The sequence below is a fragment of the Cetorhinus maximus genome, chromosome 30 (assembly GCF_964194155.1).
Source record: "Cetorhinus maximus chromosome 30, sCetMax3.hap1.1, whole genome shotgun sequence".
Classification (NCBI taxonomy): domain Eukaryota; kingdom Metazoa; phylum Chordata; class Chondrichthyes; order Lamniformes; family Cetorhinidae; genus Cetorhinus; species Cetorhinus maximus.
This window is the reverse complement of record NC_135908.1, coordinates 16221651-16241761: the sequence shown is the minus strand read 5'-3', so window position 1 is coordinate 16241761 and position 20111 is coordinate 16221651. Positions and strand designations below refer to the sequence as shown.

General features: G+C 46.1%; 1 protein-coding gene across 4 annotated transcripts in view; it reads right to left on the bottom strand.

Moving 5' to 3' along the window:
• Nucleotides 1-18751, bottom strand: part of usp3 (ubiquitin specific peptidase 3) — a 97335-nt gene extending 78584 nt beyond the window's left edge. For 3 of the 4 annotated variants that reach the window (XM_078532499.1, XM_078532502.1, XM_078532500.1), the window contains exons 1-2: nucleotides 18353-18751; nucleotides 4992-5052 (exon numbers count right to left, since the gene is read on the bottom strand). In XM_078532499.1, the coding sequence (XP_078388625.1) occupies nucleotides 4992-5052; nucleotides 18353-18443 (152 nt within the window). In that variant the 5' untranslated portion in view covers nucleotides 18444-18751. Of the gene's footprint in view, nucleotides 1-4991; nucleotides 5053-16423; nucleotides 16449-18352 lie in introns of those variants that run through there. The other variant, XM_078532501.1, reaches the window with a different exon arrangement.
• Nucleotides 18752-20111: the final 1360 nt, after the last annotated feature.

The following is a 20111-nucleotide window of genomic DNA, read 5'->3' as shown; positions in this document are numbered from 1 at the left end:
AAGCTTTGCATTTATAAAGCACCTTTTACCACCTCAGGGCTTCTCAAAGAGCTTTACAGCCAAATTAGTCCCTTTGAAGTGTAGTCATTGTTATAATGTAGGAAACAAGGAAGCCACTTTGCTGAAAATAAAGTGCTTCAAACAGCAATATAATGGCCAGATAATGTTTAAGATGTTATGATGTTAGTTGACTGATAAATACATCCTGGATTACATGTGCAAGTAGGTAGAGATAGTGACTTGTGTCAGCCCCTGCCTTAAATGGTGCAATTTGTAACTCAGAACTTATTCCACTGGCATTTAAATACATTACCAGATATTTGCATGAAATATGAAATTAATTTCCTATTTCATTGTGGGCTTGAATAGAAAACCAACACGTTCAATTTATAAGCAACAGGTAGCTGTGCTGAAAGATTACAACGTTCGAAGAACACGTGTCAATGGTATTGCTGTTAAGATGCATTGCAGGATTACCCACGAAATAACTGCATCAGTGAAACTTTTCTGAGAGAGAATTTTGAAGAACTGCATGCTGCAATCTGCAGAAATAAGAGTCGACGCTCAGTGTGCGGGGTCAAAGATTCATGCTAAAGTGGGCTGCAGGCCTCAATTTAATAATAGGAATGAGCTGCCTCCATCAGATGTTGGGGAACAAACTTGGGCCTGCTGCATTGCCAACAAGTCCTCATGGTGGGGCAGAGGAAAAATCAGGAGGGGCCAAGTACAAGCCTGGCTGCAACACACATTACTGCAGAGCTGGAAGGAACATTCCTGCTCCTCCCAGAAATAATTCCCTTCAAGAAAATGGACAAAACGGTTATACATTTCTACCCCAACATTTCCAAAGGCCCTCGCCAAGCACCAGGATGTCAGATCAGGCTCACTCGATAAATTGAGTTCAACAGCCCTGGTCTGGAAAGATGCCAGGTTTCAATCAGGTCTTTAAAAGCTCAATTATTCAAAATAGTTTGCTGGACTTAGCCCCTTGCTCTCCAAACATTTATCAATGGGCAATATCATAGATTAAGAGACAGTGCCTGAAACTCAGTTAACAAAAAATTGCATCAACATAAGAAACCAAAACAGAAATGCACCATACAGCCCCTGCTCCGCCATTCAATGGGATCACGGCTGATCTTCTGCCTCAGCTCCATTTCCTCAATCACTCCCCATATCCCTCCATTTCCTGAGAGATCAAAAACCTGTCTATCTGACCTTTGGCTATAGTCACCGACTGAGCAACCACAACCCTCTAGGGCAGAGCGCTCTAAATTCGGAACTCTCTGAGCGAAGATATTTCTCCTCATCTCATCTAAAGGATCGACCCCTTATCTTGACGCTATGCCTCCATGTTCTAGATTCTCCAACCAGGGAAAACAACCTCTCAGTGTCTACCCTGTCAAATCCCTTCAGAATCTTATGTTTCAACGAGATCACCTCTCATTCTTTCAAATTCAAAAGGGTATAAGCCCAATTTACTCAACCTCATAGGGCAAACCTAGAGAAAGTTCGCTGCGCCACTGCCAATCTAAGTAATATCCTTCCTTAGATATCCTCAAATCAGAAGAAATAAGAGTATGTGGCTACTCAACCAATCAAGCCTGCTCTGCCATTCAATAAGATCATGGTTGATCTGATTGTGGCCTCAACTCCATTTTCCTGCCCGTCCATAACCCTCGACTCCCTCATAGATCAAAAGTCTAACTCAGCCTTCAATATATTCAGTGACCCAGCCTCCATTGCTCTCTGTGGAAAAGGATTCCAAAGACTAACAACACTTAAAGAAGAAATTCCTCCTTATCTCCATCTTAAATGGGAGGCCACTTATTTTTAAACTGTATCCCCTAGTTCTAGATTCCCCCAAGAGGAGAAACAACCCCTCAGCATTTACCCTGTCAAGCAAGCTCCCTCAGAATCTTGTATGTTTCAATAAGATCACTTCTCATTCTTCTAAACGTCAATGAGCATAGGCCCAAACTGCTCAATCTTTCCTCATAAGACAATCCCTTCATTCCAGGAATCAACCTAGAGAATCTTCTCTGAACTGCTTCCAATACAAGTATAGCCCTGCTTAAAAAAATTTTTTAAATATGCTGCAAAAACTTAGGTCTGGCAGCATCTGTGCAGAAGAACAGAGTTAACAGTTGAACGTCAACTCTGTTTCTCTCTCCAGAAATGCTGTCTGACCTGCTGAGTTTTTCTGGCATTTTTTTGGTTTTATCAAATTTCTATCACCCGCAGTATTTTGCTTTTGTGTACCCCTCAAGTAAGGAGGCCAAAACTGTATACTAGGTATGGTCTCACCAATGCCCTGTACAATTATAGCAAGACTTCCCTGCTTTTATGCTCCATCCTCCTTGCAATAAAGGCCAACGTTCTATTTGCCTTTCTAATTATTTGCTGCACCCGCATGCTGATTTGTGATTCCCAGTTTCCTCTATATCACAGCATTCTGCAGTCTCTCTCTAATTTAAATAATATTCTGCTTTTCCATTCTTTCTGCCAAAGTGAACAACCACACTCTTTCCCACGTTATACTCCATCTGCCAAATTTTTGCCCATTCATCGAACCTATATCCCTTTGCAGACTCTTTGTATACTTCCAAAATTGTTTTCCTATCTTTGCATCGTCTGCAAATTTGGGTACAAGTCCCTTCATCTAAGTCATGAAGATAGATCTTAAATAGTGGAGGCCCCAGCACTGACCCCTGCAGCACTCCACTCAGTAAAGTTTGCCAACTTTAAAATTGTCCGTTTATCTTGACCCTGTTTCTTGTTAGTTAGCCAATCCTTTATCCATGCTAATATCTCATCCTCAACAGCATGAGCTCTTAGCTTGTGCACTAATCTTTTGTGGCATCTTATCGAATACTTTTTGGAAATCTTATCAAATACCTTTTGGAAATCTAAATACACTACATCTACTGGTATCCCTTTATTCACCCCATTTGTTACATCCTCAAAGAACTCTAATAAACTTGTCAAGCATGATTTCCACTTCACAAAACCATGTTGACTCTGCCTGAATGTATTATGATTTTCTAAGTGTCCTGCTACTGCCTCCTGAATAATAGATTCTTGCATTTTCCAGATGATAAGATGTGAGGCTAACTGGCCTATAGTTTCCCACTTTCTGTCTCACTCCTTTCTTGAATAGTGGTGCTACGTTTGCAACTTTCCAATCCACTGGGGCCTTTCTAGAATCTAGGGAATTTTGGAAGATTGCAACCAATATACCCACTACCTTTGCAGCCACTTCTTTAAAAACCCTCAGATGCAAACCATCAGGTCCAGGAGACTTGTCAACCTTTAGTCTCATTAGTTTTCCTAGTACTTTTTCTAGTGATTGCGGTTCTTTTAATTTCCTCTTTCCCTTTTGCCCCTGCTTTCTTACTATTCCTGGGATGCTTTCCAAGTCTTCTACTGTGAACACAAGAGATTTTGAACAAATATTTTGTGTCATTTCCCAGTCTCAACCTCTAAGGGAGCAATGCTCACTTTAACTACTTACTCTTTTCCTTTTTGTAGAAGCTTTTACTGTTTGTTTTTATATTTCTTACAAGCTCTCTCTCATACTCCAATTTCTTCATCTATGCTTTTTAACTCATCCTTTGCTGGCTTCTGAAATTTTCCCCAATCTTCCAGCCTATTACTAATTTTTGCAGCATTGTCCCATCTTTTCTTTCAATTTGAAATTGCCCTTTACTTCCTAAGCCACAGATGATGCATCCTTCTCAGATTTTTCCTAATGGAACACATCTCCTCAAATGCCTGCCACTGCTTCTTAACTGTCTTACCTCTTAACCTGTTTACCTAGCCCTCATGCTAACTGTGCTCCTGTACAAGCAAACCCAAGTCTCTCTGAACTTCAACGTTTCAAGTGTTCATGCATTTTCAAAAGAAATGTTTTTCTATCCTTGCTACCAAAGTGAATAATCTCATACCTCCCAACATTGTACTCCATCTGCCCATTCACTTAACCTGTCTATATCTCTCTGTAGCCTCTGCATCCTCCTCACAGCTTACATTCCCACCTAGCTTTGTATCATCAGCAAACTTTGATAAATTACTCTTGGTCTCTTTCAGTCGTCATGGATTGTATATAGCTGAGGCCCCAGCAATGATCCTTGTGGCACTCAAACAGTAACAGCCCGCCAACTTACAAATACCTATTTACCTCAATTCTACATCCTGTTTGTTAACCAACCCTCTATTCCTTGCTAAATATTACCTCCAGCTCTTAAGCTTTGAGTGACACCTTATTGAATGCCTTTTGAAAAATCCAAGGCTACTACATCCGTTGATTCCCCTTTATGTACCCTACTAGCCTCAAAAAACTCTAAATTTGTTCTCTAAATTTCCCTTTCATAAAACCATGTTGACTTTGTCTCATCATACTATGATTTTCTAAATGCATTGTTAAGGTTTCCTTAATAATAGACTCCACAATTTTCCCAACAACTGATGTCAGGTTAACTGGTCTGTAGTTCTGTTTTCTCTCGCCTTCATTTTTTGAATAGTGGTGTTACATTTGCTAACTTCCAATCCGCTGGGACGATTCTAGAATCTAGGGAACTTTGGAAAATCATGACCCTTGTGTCTGCTATCTCTTGTAGAACCTTAGGGCGTGGGTCATCTGGTCCAGGGTTTTTTTTCAAAAATCATTCTACTCCATTAAATATTAGTCTACCATATTTACACTATATCATTCAATGGGGAGTTATGCTGCAATGGTTCCAGACCATACTGTATTAAACTAGCAAACAGCTTTGTTGGAAGGTAGGAAATATTTTTAAAAATAACTAGAAAAACATTTAACAATAACTAAGTTAAAAAATCATGCTGGGCTTGCAATCTGTTATCAAGTGCTTCACATTTCAACTGAAGTAATAACCTGCCAATCACTAAAGAACTCATGAATAACTGCTACAATCAAAGTCTGAATACATCTTTGTGACAGACTGAGACTCAGCATAATTTTACCTTACCTTCCACAGTGAACACTTGAACACATTAGACAGACCCATGGACTTTTGTTGGAGCGACAAACTGCAAAAGAAAATGGAAGTCATGGTTTTACTTTCAGAACTCACAAAAACATCTTCGGGGTGTTTATTTCTCTAAGATATATATTAAGAAAACCTTGCCTATTGCACAGCAATACTAAATACTTCTGGAAATACAAAGTTCCCCTTCCCCTGTAACTCTGGTAAATGTGCAGTGTTCAGGCTGTGCTAAAAACTTACATACAACAGCTTGGAATTCAGACAGCAGGAGAAGCCCTTCATTTCCTATAGAATCCAACTGTTGTTTTTAAGGAGGTATTGAAACATTTTATCGCGACATCAAACAACTGAACTTCACAACAACCCACATACTCTATGCTGGTAACAATAGCTGGCCCAAAAGGACGGCTGTGTAAATGTAATACAGTACTTAATCCCTGTTTAGTAGATTTTCAGGGTGAGCAGCCAGTCATTTCTGGTAATGGTCAAGTCTGCTCACGATGGCATGGTGAAACATACTTGAATATTCTAGCTATCTGTTAAGGTTGAATCCTGTGTAACTTTTTATATAGCGCCTTTAATGTGAAGAAACATTCCATGGCATCCAGAAATGTGATCAAAACAAAATAACACTGTTTTGTATTTATTAAACTGCAGCAATAATTAAGTGGAAATTGGTTATCATAAAGATACAACATATAAATGTAATGAAAAAGAGGATAACTACACTTGTACACTCATGCAGAGTTTATTACACTTTAAGGTAATAAATGCAGGCTGTTTTGTTGCTGCACTTTTGAACTTAAACAGGTTTGAGATAGTCCCTTGGTGGTCTGACATGTCAGAGCTTTAGTGAGCTTGTTAATCTCCTTAGTCACACTGCCACTGATGCCCAACTAGAACTGTTTTGCAGTTATAGTGGATTATATATAAATCAACATACATGAAATCTTCTACATTCTTGTGAAATGCACTCTCTGCTGTAACCTAATGAAACAAAAATTAAATCACAAATGGATTCCCACTCTCAGAACTTCTCTGGCTTCAATTAAAAAGGGGCTACAAGATCAAGGTTAAAAACAATCACATTTTTCATTAAACTAATCTAGTCACTAAGCTTTGAGGGGAGAGGATGAAAGAGTAGAAGATTTAAGAATGTAAGTTGGCTAGGAAATGTACTGTTGCAAAAATCATTTTTTAAAATGCACTTCAAACAGTGGGAGAGTCAGGCATGGGGAGGATTTCTCCTGTAGCGTTCACCCATTCTTAAGGTAGTGACTCATGCACTGGCCACTGTGTGGCAAGTCATCCTAGTCTGTAGACGATGAATGCTGACTGAGTATTTGGCTTTGGAGGCTGAGGGAGTATTTGGCTTTGAAGGATACCACAGCCAGTGCAAATCCAATCCTCACCCAATATCTATATCTCCTGCTGGAAAGCAATTAGGTGCATTGAAACAAAAACAAAAATACCTGGAAAAACTCAGCAGGTCTGACAGCATCTGCGGAGAGGGATACAGTTGACGTTTCGAGTCCGTATGACCCATCAGAATTTCACTATCATTCCTACTTTCCACCCTATCGCTCGTTCCTTTCCCTTGCTTAAAACTTGTCACACCTCAATTTCTTAAAGTTCTGATGAAAGGTTATCAACCTAAAACATCTCTCTTCGCAGATGCTGCCAAACATGATGAGCATTTCCAGCATTTTCTGTTTGTATTTAAGGTTTAGAGCTGAGTGAGATCCTAGCCAATAAAAAGTTATCCAGGTGGCTAATGCTTGGTAAAGGTTATGTCTGGATAATAGCTAAACTTTCAACAGCAAGCCCTTGGGTGCTGATTAGGTATTGCAGAATTGTAATAGCCTTTAAATATTTACTGGCAATATTTAACTCCCAAGGGATTAGAGCATTTAACTGCTCTTTTTCAGTACATATATTTTCAGCTACCCTGTGACTGGCATTTGATTTGCAGAAATCAATTCCTGTGGGACTAAAGATGAGTGGAATTCAATCTGAGCACAAATACATTTAAGGTTATTAAAAATCATCAGCAGAATTAACTTCAGCTCCAATTTCAAATTTCAAAATCTATACCTACAAAAACAATGAAAGCACAATCAATGCTCTTTTTCTGAAATCTTATCTCAATCAAGTTCACAGATGCTCGGATTACAGGTTTTAAAATGTCAAGGCCCCAGAAACTACTTATGCTTCAGATTTATATTTTTATGGAATCAAGTGCACAACACATGGATGTAATTTCAGTTAAGGTTAGGTTACTGAACTGATTTTCTACCAATAATTCCTCAAAGATTTCAGCTGCACAATTTTTAGCAAGAATTAATTTGCACACAATGTAACTCTGGCTCTGGCCTCCAGCAGCTCAGCCTTTGTGGCAATGTGCATATATGTTTAATTGTGGTCCAAATTATGTTTCATTAATGCTTTGCAAAAGAAGGTCTATCGATTTCCTCAGGTTTTCGGTTTAGGAATAGTGCCCACATGGCCCTCATTCAGACACTGTCAGGCAGAATTAATGCAGACTCCCTGAACTCTATTCCCATTTGTCCTGTTTAAAATAAACTAATATTTCTCACACTCCTAAATTAAAATTTGTGGTGCTATATTTAAATCCACATGTTAATGCTCACTCCCACCACCGCCTCCGCGAGGGCAACTCATGCTGGCCTTGCCAGCATCGCCCACATCTCATGAACGAATAATAAAAAATTATTCAAATATTATCTCAAAGTCACTGATAATCATTATTTACCAAGAACATCTACATAGGCTAAACCTACAGGTAAACCTGAATCTTAAACAGACGTAATGGAACTAAAATATTTCACTTAAATTGGATGTGATGTAATTTAACAATATAACTAGCATGTGAACCCACCAAGAACTTGTAGGAACTAGAAATGAAGTGCATAACTGAGTTCTGGATCTTCTTACCACCAACTACTTGGTCAGTGGAGCCTTTACATCGGAAAGCTATCTGTTTCCCACCCATTGATTGAGACTGCGCTACTGATGTTAGTGTAGAGCAGTTGGATCCAATTTCGAATTCCCTCCCCAAAGCCCATTTTGGAGAGCACATCCCCCATGTAGGTGTGCGATATTCTGTCAAAGGCCTTCTCCTGATCCAAGCTGATGAGGCAGGTATCCACACCCCTGTCCTGTACATAGGCAATCGTATCCCTGAGCAGCGCCAGGCTGTCAGAGATCTTCCTGCCTGGCACAGAGCAGGTCTGGTCAGGGTGAATCACCAATTCCAGAGCGGATTTGACCCGGTTGGCGATGACCTTGGACAGAATCTTATAGTCCACATTCAACAGTGAAATGGGTCGCCAATTTCTAATTTCCTCCCTTTCCCCCTTGTGCTTGTAGATGAGGGTGATGATGCCTTTCCTCATGGATTCTGACATGCTGCCGGCCAGGAGCATACTCTCGTACACTTCTAGCAGGTCTGGGCCGATCAAGTCCCACAGAGCCGAATACAACTCCGCCGGCAGGCCGTCGCTTCCGGGGGTTTTACTCTTCTCGAAGGACTCGAGGGCCTTAGTCAGTTCGTCAGGAGTTAGCGGTTTGTCTAGGCTCTCCCGCGTACTGTGGTCTAAGACCTCCGTGATAGAGGACAGGAAGGACTGGGAGGCCGTGCTGTCCGTGGGCTTCACGTCATACAGTCCGGCATAAAAGGATTTGCTGATCCTCAGAATGTCGGACCGTGATGACTTTACTGAGCCGTCTTCTCCCTTCAGGCTGCTGATCACAGAGCGTTCTCTGTGTACCTTTTGGAAGAAGAAACGTGAGCACGTCTCATCCTGCTCCACGGAGCGGACTCTGGAACGGAAGATGATCTTGGAGGCCTCCGAGGCAAAGTGCGAGGCTTGCTGGCCCTTCACCTCTTGGAGCTCCTCCTTGACATCGACCCCCATCGACTGCAGCCGGAGCAGATTCTGCATCTTTTCCTGGAGTCGGGACATTTCCCTCTGTTCCTTTCTAGCTTTCTGGGTGCCTTTGCGGATGAAAAACCTCTTGATGCTTCCCTTGATCACTTCCCACCAGTGTGTCAGGGACTCAAAGAGGGGTTTCCCGGTTCTCCAACCTTTGTAATCCCTCTTGAGCTCCTCAATGTTCTCTGGGGTCAGCAGTTGCACATTTAGCTTCCATGCCCCCCTGCCCACCCTCAGGTCTTCCTCCAAGTGGCAGTCCGCCAGTAGGAGGCAGTGGTCAGAGAAGAACACCGGCTTGACGTCGGTGGATCTGACTGTGAATGCACGGGACACAAACAGGAAGTCTATCCTGGAACGAATGGACCCGTCTGGCCGCGACCAGGTGTATCTACGCTGCGCTCCGTCTGCAGGGTTGCTGAAGACGTCGTGCAGCTTGGCATCCTTAACTGTTTCCATCAGGGATCTGGACGTAGCGTCCAATCTGCTTCCGGCCCTGCCGGATCGTCCAGCCGCATCGATGATGCAGTTGAAGTCCCCGCCCAGAATGACCGGCCTGGAGGTCGCCAGCAGCAGTGGGAGCTGCTGAAAAACCTCCAGCCGCTCAGCCCCTTGTGCCGGGCCGTACACGTTAATTAACCGGAGTGGAGCGTTCTTGTACATTACGTCTGCTACCAGGAGTCGCCCGCCCACCACCTCCTTGACCTCGGAGACGGTGAAGTTGCCTCCCCGCAGCAGAATACCCAGGCCGGAGGAACGAGAGTCGTTTCCGCCCGACCAGATCGATGGCCCGTGGGACCACCATCGTGACCATTGCCTGTAGGAGCTGAGGTGCGGTATCGCACACTCCTGCAGAAACAACAGGTCAGCTTTGACCTTGGCTAGGTAGTCCAAGGTCGCAACACATCGCGTAGTAGATTTAATGCTACGCACATTTATGGATACAATCTTTAAACCCATATTAAAACATTTATTCTCCTACCAAACCCACTGTCTCTGAGAGTCCCAGACCTTTAGTCTGCTCCTTCATACCCGTAGTGAGCTCAAATTCCTTCACTTTGGATGGGCTGAGGTAGATCTCCTTGGCCGTGTTCTGCTCCAGTGGCATCTGGAGGTTCACGTAGTGAGCGGGTTTTGAGATGACCTTTGCTGGAGAAGCTTCTCCAAAACTCACCCCCTCTGGGGGGTTGCTGTTCCCGGCTTCCTGGAGCTGGGGTGCGATGATTGCCTCACTGCTCCCAGATTCCAGGGGCTGTGGTGCACTGGCCTCCTCAGGTTGCAGGCAAAGTTGGGGTGCGCTGGGCTCCTTGTTGTCTCCAATTTTCTGGAGCTCGGGTGTCTCGTCCTCCAACGCCCTGGAGCTTTGCCGCCTCTTCTGTCGGTGCCGCTCTGGCACTTCCTCATCCGAAGAGCTGCTGCCCTTGTCATCCGTGTCGGATGGGAGACGCCTCTTGCCGCTTCTCTGGGAAACGCCTTTGCTTCTTCTTCGCTCCCTCTTACTTTTCTTGTTCTTCACCGTCCGCCACTCCCCCTGCTGCTTTTCCACTGCTGCCTCCTCCTCCATTGATTCGCTGTCCTGAGGACTGGAAGGTTCAGGGGGTAGTGCTGTTGATTGGCTCTCTGTTGCCTCAATCTCTTTCTCCACCTTGTCTCTCTCTGTGTCCTCCTTTGTCCCGTTGAGCTCCCTGGGGGCCTTGGTGGTTGGAGTGACACGGAACCTTTCTTCTGCTTCCCCCTGGTCGGCTTTGGCTGCCTGTGCGTAAGTACGGCAGCGTTTGGGGCAGGTCCTGTAGAGGTGACTTGCCTCGCCACACAGGTTGCAGCACTTGGCCTGTTTGCAGTCTTTTGTCTGGTGCCCTTCCTGTTTGCAGATCTTGCAGAGGGAGGCGCTGCAGTTGGCCGCCACATGGCCAGCCTTGCCGCATGAGCGACAATGCTTGGGTTGCCCAGCGTAGACCAGGTAGCCACGGTTTCCCCCGATTGCGAAACTGGAAGGAGGGTGGAAAATGGCTCCCTTACCATCGGTCTTTAGCGTGACCTTAAACAGGCGTTTGCCTGTCCAGATCCCCAAGTCGTCTCGAATCTCGGTGCCGCTCCCCACCTTATCGAAGTACCTGGTGAGGAAGGTGACCACGTCGGCGACAGGGACGAAGGGGTTGTACACATGCACCATCACCTCACGTTCCCGTTGCAACGGCAGAGAAAAGTGCGGCTCCGCCGTCAGGATCTTCATCTCCGGCAGGTCTCTCTTCTCCTCGAACACCCTCAGGAGCCGGACGCAGTCTGCCACTCGCTTGAACGTCACGTCGAAATAACCACCTTTGCGGGAGTCGTGCAGGGTGAAGATCTCCGTAGCTTGGAAGCCGCACGCCTTCAACAGGATCCTCCTGGTGAAGAAGCCCCGATCCATAGGTGATCCTCCTTCGTCGCTGTGGTTCACCGTGACTCGGACGGTGATAGGTAACCCACGGTATGGATTCGGATTGCGATTGGTTATCGCCCTTCCATCCCGACCTTGCCTTGGCAGGACCATGGTGTCGCCCCTGCAACACTTGATCTTAGCCAAAAGGCCGAGAAGCGAATGGATAGCTTTCCGATCAAATCTGGAGTCAGGCAGGGCTGTCCTCTCTCGCCTGTCCTTTTCGTGTGCTGCATAGAACCCTTTGCCGAGTCCATCAGGAAGGATCCGGGCATAGGAGGAGTGACGATCCCAGGCAGTGGAGGCACTCAGGTAAAAGCCTCCCTGTACATGGACGACGTCGCCGTTTTCTGCTCGGATCCGCTGTCGGTGCGCAGACTGATGCACGTCTGCGACCAGTTCGAACTGGCCTCGGGAGCCAAGGTAAATCGTGGGAAGAGCGAGGCCATGTTCTTTGGGAACTGGGCTGACCGATCCTTTGTCCCCTTCACTGTCAGGGCTGACGGCCTGAAGGTGCTGGGGATATGGTTCGGAGGGACCGGGGCATGCGTTAGAAACTGGAAGGAGCGAGTGGCTATGGTGAAAAGGAAACTGGGCATGTGGGAGCGACGCTCCCTCTCCATTGCGGGTAAGAACCTGGTCATCAGGTGTGAGGTACTCTCGCTGTTGCTGTACGTGGCGCAGGTCTGGCCCATTCCACACTCCTGCGCGATGGCGATCACTCGAGCCATCTTCCGCTTTATCTGGAGGTCGAAAATGGATCGTGTCTGCAGGGACGCGATGTACAAGCCTCTAGATAAAGGGGGAAAAAACGTGCCCAACATCGCCCTCATACTGATGGCCACCTTTGTGTGTGGCTGCATCAAGCGGTGCGTAGACCCTCAGTACGCAAACACCAAGTGTCACTACGTGCTGAGGTTCTACCTGTCCCCGGTGTTGCGAAGGATGGGTCTGGCCACGCTGCCGCGGAACGCTCCAAGTAGTTGGACCGTGCCGTACCACCTGCCCCTGGTGGAAAAATTTATGCAGAAAAACACCTTTGACCAAAAGTCCATCAGGCAGTGGTCAGCACGTAACGTCCTAGAGGCCCTGAGGGAAAAGGAGAGGGTGGACCCTGTGGGATGGTTCCCCGAGCAGACTGTCAAAGTCATTTGGCAGAATGCCTCATCGCCAGAACTTTCCAACAAGCACCAAGACGTAGCTTGGCTGGTGGTGAGAAAGGCCCTCCCCGTCAGATCCTTCCTACACGCCAGGAGTCTCACCCCCTCTGCACGTTGCCCTCGAGGTGGCTGTGGTGGGGAAGAGACCGTTGTTCACCTCCTTGTGGATTGTGCCTTTGCAAAGAAAGTCTGGAGAGAGATGCAGTGGTTGCTGTCGAGGTTCATCCCGAGCAGTTCTGTGACACAGGACTCTGTGCTCTACGGGCTGTTCCCAGGGACACACACCGAGACAAACATCGACTGCAGCTGGAGGATCATCAACTCGGTGAAAGACGCGCTTTGGTCTGCCCGAAACTTGTTGGTCTTCCAGCACAAAGAGTTGTCCCCGACCGATTGTTGCGGACTGGCACAATCCAAAGTCCAGGACTACGTGCTGAGGGACGCACTAAAGCTTGGGGCAGCTGCCGCAAAGGCGCAATGGGGAAGGGTCGCTGTCTAAGACCTTTCTACCACAGCGCACCGAGAGACTGGGAACTGTTTAGAGCCCCTCGGGCTGTACAGATCAAAATGAAAGGCTGTAAATGATTGTAATATTGTTTGTACTGATGCACCTGGTGATACATTTTGTAAAAGTTTAACCTGGATTGTACCCTTGTAATGTTGTTTTTGAAATGGTTTTGAATGTGATTGAAGATTTTTTATGAATAAAGTATATTTTTACAAAAAAAAAAAGTGGAGCCTTTACATCACAAACATTACCACCACTGGTTCTCTCCTGCTTTCACTTCGCAAATACAACTGCCGGTTGCAAGCAGAGCTCCAGAAATAAAGAACTAAAGGGATGAGACAGGATTACTATATGGAGATTCAGCTTTATCAACACTGAAAACATCAGCAGTAACCCTCAAAATGGAGGGAACAGTTAATGAGTGGAATGGGATTGGTGGGGGGGTGGTGGGAAGAAGAGGAAATCATTTCTCCCTTCCTCGTTTGTCTTTTTACTTTACCTCTCAGTTTTCCCCTTTCATTAAGGGTTTTCTGACACATTAAAAAAATTAATTCTCTCTCTTCTTTGCCTTTCCAAATTTATTTTTGGTGCTTGTTTAATTCTTCAGGTAGATGACTTGCTTGTCAAGCCGCTGTTCTAAGTTCTCTGTGAATGGAAAAGCCCGTTTTCTTTTCTGATGGTATCTCCTTCCCAAATGGAAGTGTTAACCAGTTTAAGGTGCCAGATTAAAGAGATCACAGCTCCCCATTTTTGGATCAATACCTTACTACCCAGTAATGCATTAATGAGAAACACCATTAAGCAGATATCACACTGTCCTTTCCACTTCCTCTCGCAAACACCAGCAGCAGCAGGAAACAGGCCTCTTAAAAACAGAGTAAATAGTTCAATGATTGCTTCATTCCTCACAAAGCTATTGTTTAAAAATCACATTTCCACTCTCAGTATCCCATGCTAATGCCTTTGTGAAATGCACAAGATTATGGTATTGGTAATTTCCTAACATTTGGCAGAAAACACAATGAAATCTGTGAAGTCTTTTGCTAATACTTAAACTTTCCTGCAAATTCATACAATAAAGTAATTGTTCACAGCAATCAGATCACCAAAGTAAATTAACTCCCTTAACCACACAAATCACTTTAAAATACATTTAGATATCAATTTTATATACTCATGATTTAGCTCCACATTTTATAATAAATCTTGATATTCATTTCAAAACAAGAGTTTAGCTCACTCACTCTATTGCTCAACGTGTGGTACAGACAAATATTTCTGGTTCAAACCGGTGCTCAATTTTTTTTTGATTTTCATTTGTACAATATGGGCATCATTGGCAAGAACAATTATTGCCCATTCCTAATTGCGCTTAAGAAGGTGGTGGTAAGCCACTTTCTTGAACCATTGCAGTCCATCTGATGTAGGTACACCCACAGTGCTGCTAGGAAGGAAGTTAAGAGGGTTTTGACCCAGCAACAGAGAAGGAATGGTGATATAGTTGCAAGTCAGCATGGTGTGAGACTTGCAGGTGGTGGCATTCCCATGTGCCTACTGCCCTTGCCCTTCTAGGTAGAGGCCATGGGCTTGGGAGGTGCTGTTGAAACTGCCTTGGCAAATTGCTGCAGTGCATCTTTTATATGGTACACACTGCAGCCACTGTGCGTTGGTGGTGAAGGGTGTTTAAAGTGATGGGAGGGATCCTGATCAAGCAGACAGCTGATTTGAATTGGCATTAAGGCTGGTGAGGGAGAGGGGAAGGCCCTGGACAATAACATTTGTGGAAACCAAATCAAGGGCAATATCTGACTAGTCACAATAGCCCTTTTAGGGAACAGTCTGCCAAGACAGCAGGCAAGGAATGCACACTTGGAGCAGGTATTGGGGAAATGACTCCCAAAAAAGTTACACCTCAGGCAAACTGATAGCTCCAAGAGAAATGGTGGATATCCGGGGGGGGGGGGGGGGTTATTAGAATATGAGCGTGTACTGTATACCATACAGCCCTAAAAAGAATAACAAAGGTTCCTATGGTTTCCTGGTGCTGTTGCCATCCCTTGGGGGCACATTGCACTAAACCTTTTTTGAAACATCTTGGAGGATACTATAACTTTGTGAAACAAGTTGGGGCTCTCAGCCTGGAAAGGTGGTGTCCGAGATGTGATCTTATAAAGAGGGTAAATGGTATGGAAAAGGTAAATCTGAAAAAGCACTAAATTAAATTGCAAGAGTAGGACATGGAATCAAACCAGTTAAAAAATAAACGTAGGACTGATAACAGGCAGCTCTTCTTGACAAAGAATAGCCAACAACATAGGGGTATTTGAAGTTATGAAGGGCTTTGCTGGAATGCTCATCACAGACTGTTTCCACTGGCAGGAAAGTCAGTAACCAGAGGGCACAGATTTAAGATAATTGGCAAATGAACCAGAGCCAAGATGAGATTTTAAAAAACCATCTGCAATTCTGTTTCTAAAAGTGGTGGAAGCAAATTCATTAGTAATATTCAATGGGAAACTAGATAAATACCTGAAAAATGAAAAAAAAAGTTGCAGGGATACAGGGAGTGGAGTGGATAGCTCATTTAAAAAGATGTTACAGGTATGTTGGGCCGAATAGCCTCCTGCTGTGATATATGTGTCTATGATTCTAATACATGGAATGGACTCCAAGGTAGAAGGCTGGAGGTGGGCATCCTGACATAATGATGCTGCATATGAAAGGCCTTTAGCTTCATTTATCTCAAAATATTCTATGTGGATCTCATCCATAATTATCTTGTGGTCTCGAGGTTGTGTTCCAGTGATATGAATGAAGACAGCACCACCCAGTTTACTATTCCCATTCACAATGTCACACTGCAGGCAGTTCTGCATGCCTGTTCTTAAGCTGCTTTAAAAATCAGTGACATTGCATCACTGGGAAACACCCATTTATAACATTAAGGATTGCAATGACAACTCTACTCTCACCTTTAACCATCTCGTGTGCACCAGTCAGGAAGTAAGTTCTGGGCTGCTGAGATCACAGTACTATAAATGGTCAGTGCTGTTACTCTACTTCGATTAACACTTTGGCCAAACATTCCCTAAATCTTTGTGTGTGGTTTACCAGATGAGTCAGGTGACAAATGTATCAGGGGACCACCCACACATGAAACCAAAACAAGCCTAATGGGATTAAACTTCAGCTCAGCACTGCAATTCCAAAACATCAGTAAAACAAAGCTACATTTAAATGCCAGGCTGGAACAATCATGCATATTGAAAAATTATTTCAAAACGCCCGACACATCCTGAACATATATTCAGGTTTTCCTTTAAGTATGCTTTTATACTGGTATTTTAATACGCAGAGATCATTTTTTTCACTCAATTACTATTTCGACGAAGTAGTCCTTCTGCAAGTCTGAAATTATTTTCAGAAGTTTTAAACATTTGTCACGACAAGCAAAAGGAAAACCGCTCGGAAATTATGAAATCCCAGAGGTTGCCTGAATGTCCTCAAATCAGATTTTGAACAAAAGCACTTCAACTATAGTTGTGCAAGGTTTTTTTGCGTTTTAAAACTAACCCACAAAATCACCCACAATACAACACCACTCCCATATACAATATAAAGTGTAGACATTTGAACCTTCTAGACAGGGAAGTGTTAAGAAAAAAAGTGGGCTTCGGTAATCTGCCATTAAAGCTGCTAACAATTATCACAGAAAAACTTCACATCGCTTAAATCTGAAGTCCTATTGTATTTCTCGTTGTAGTGAGACAAAGCTGATTAGATCGCAAAGCCATCCCGTCTCCTCAGTACGAGTTTTATCATTGTACAGAATTCCATGTGCAAGGTCGACCGAACTGTGCGGAGCCTGCAGCAAATGCTAGCTTTTGAGATCTGGAGACCATTCCCATTAAAGCCAAAGTAGGCCTGGAGAACAAGTTTTCTTCAGACGTTGCACTGGGCAGCCCAGACAATGGAAACAATACAAGGCCTAACATTTGAGCAAAGGAAAGCCAGTCTGCTCCGACTCCGATAACGCCTTCTACAAAGAAAAGTCGCTCGCAAAGTCTACACTAACCCGACTGTCTTCCGTTTTGCAAAATAAATCTTACATCCTTGGGATAAACTGCGGGTTACTGGAAACTAAAAGCCTGCCCATTACATCCAGACCGGATGGATAGGACGTGGCAAAAATGTCAATAGACAAGGAGGTTACAAAATACACACTGATCATTAACACTTTTTAAAAAAAAACTTTCCCTAGGTTAATTAAATGCAGCTTCGAGTTAGATTCAATCCAGTTGGGCTCCCCGAAAAATCAGAATAAATCCAAGATTAGAAGCATGAATTTGCCCAAGAATACATCAGGTTAAAAGCAGGGGGTAGAATCGGTTTAAAAAACAGGGGGTGGAATCGAGTTAAAAAGGGGTAGAATCGGGTTAAAAAGCAAGGGGGTGGAATCGAGTTAAAAAGCAGGGGGTGGAATGGGGTTAAAAAGCAAGGGGGTGGAATGGGGTTAAAAAGCAAGGGGGTGGAATGGGGTTAAAAAGCAAGGGGGGTGGAATGGGGTTAAAAAGCAAGGGGGGTGGAATGGGGTTAAAAAGCAAGGGGGGTGGAATGGGGTTAAAAAGCAAGGGGGGTGGAATGGGGTTAAAAAGCAAGGGGGTGGAATCGAGTTAAAAAGCAAGGGGGTGGAATCGAGTTAAAAAGCAAGGGGGTGGAATCGAGTTAAAAAGCAGGGGGTGGAATCGGGTTAAAAAGCAGGGGGGTGGAATCGGGTTAAAAAGCAGGGGGTGGAATCCCTCGAGCTGTCTACAAGTTTACAGAGGCAAAATGTTCCAGTGAGACCCCCAACACCCGGGCCTCTTCACACACACACACACACACACAAAGTCCAGGGGGGGGGGGGGGCTCAACTTCTGCGAAATAAGCTTCACGATTTGCCTTATTTCTTCCACCCCAACCCCCCCTCCTCTCCTCTCTCTCTCCCTCTCACCAACTCAACATGTTTTTAAAATAATTCCACATCAGGCCTCGACCCAAGCCCGTGGTGGGGGTGGCCTTTCCTGGTGTGTTTTAGCCCCCCCGGGGGTGGCGGGGGGGGTGAGGAGCACAGAGGGAGAAAAAGAGCTGGTTTCACAAATACATACACAGACACAGACAGACACACACAGACAGAGACAGCCAGACACAGACACACAGACAGAGACACACAGACAGGAAGAAGAAGAGGTTTGGAAAGAATTGGAAGTGTGTGTGTGAGTGAGTGCGGGGCCAGGTTGTGCAGAGAGTGCGGAGCAACTCACCGGCACAGCACCAGGAGGAGGGCGAGCCGTTCGGGAACCTGGTGGAGTCGGGCACGATGCAGACGCTGCTGGCCAAGTGGGGGCACTCCATGTCCGGGGAGAGGAGAGGGTGGGGGATGGCCGAGGCCTGGAGCCTGAGGCCGGGAGATTGGGGAGGAGGTGGTGATGGTGGTGGGGAAGGAGGAGGAGGGAGGGGGGGGTTTGGTCAGCAGCAGCAGCGCTAACTCTCTCTCAGTCTCTCCGCCCGCCCGCCTGTCGGGGAGGCTCACTCGGTGTGCAGAGGGACGGACGGGGCGGGAGGAGGTGCCGAGGGGGAGGAAGGGGAGGAGGACAATGCGGAACTGGGGTGGGTGCGTGAGGGGGCCGCGCTCGCTCTCAATCACTCCGCCGCCATCTTCTGGGGCCTAGTCGGAGTGCGGCCTCCTCTCCTCCCCCCCGCGCCCGCCTCAGCGCGTCTCCCAGGGGGGGGGGGGGGGGGACCGGGGATGAGGGGGGAAGCGTGTGAGGGGAAACCGCTTCTTCTCAATGTCCCTCAGAAGCCCCGAGGCCGCTGCCTGGCCTTGGGGGAGGGAGGGGTTTTTATTTTGTTTTGAGGTGGGGGCTGAAGGATGTCGAGCGGCCGCCCGCCGGCTCGGTGCCTCAGTAACCGCCGCCGCCCCGCCGGTCTCCATGGCAACCATTGCCCCCTCCCCCCCCCTTCCCGGGAGCAGGGGCAGGTCACAATGACCCCCCCCCCCCGTTACCATGGGGGATTGTCCCTGTGACGTCACAATGCCTGGGAAGATTGAACATCAACACAGGGTAACCAGGGGATAACCTGGGGGGGGGAATGGGGTGAGGTTGGGATAACCTGGGGGGGGGATGGGGTGAGGTTGGGATAACCTGGGGGGTGGGGGGGGAATGGGGTGAGGTTGGGATAACCTGGGGGGGGGATGGGGTGAGGTTGGGATAACCTGGGGGGTGGGGGGGGAATGGGGTGAGGTTGGGATAACCTGGGGGGTGGGGGGGGATGGGGTGAGGTTGGGATAACCTGGGGGGTGGGGGGGGATGGGGTGAGGTTGGGATAATGTCGGGGGGGGGGGGGGGATGGGGTGAAGGGGGATAACCTGGGGGGGGGATGGGGTGAAGGGGGATAACCTGGGGTGGGGGGGATGGGGATAACCTGGGGGGTGGGGATGGGGTGAAGGGGGATAACCTGGGGCTGGGGGGGAATGGGGTGAGGTTGGGATAACCTGGGGGTCGGGGGGATAACCTGGGCCTGGGGGGTTGAGGTGGGGGTGGGGAGATGGGATGAGGTTGGGATAACCTGTGGCTGGCGGGGGAGGTTGGGGTGGTGGATAACCTGGGGGTGGGGTTAGGGTTGGAGGGGATAATGATGGGGTTGGGGGGATAACCTGGGATAAGAAGAGGGAAACCAGGGAATGACCTGGGGGTTAACCAGGGGTTAACTTTGAGTAACCAGGAGATAACCGGGAGGTAAGCTGGGGGTAACCTGAGGGGGGTGGGCTGACCTGGGGCTAACCAGGAGTTCAGGGTCAGAGAGTCATGGGGTAACCTGAGGTTCAATCAATTCAATTTTTTTTATTATCCATATAGAAATTTATTTCAGGTACAATGCTAGTTCATTTAAAAATTTCAATGAAACGACCCTATCAATCAGGTTTAACTTTAATTAAAATGCATTAAAAACTGTTCCAATGTATTTTTCTCCCAGTCAGTGAAACCTATCATGAGTACATATCCTCATCTATTCATCAAA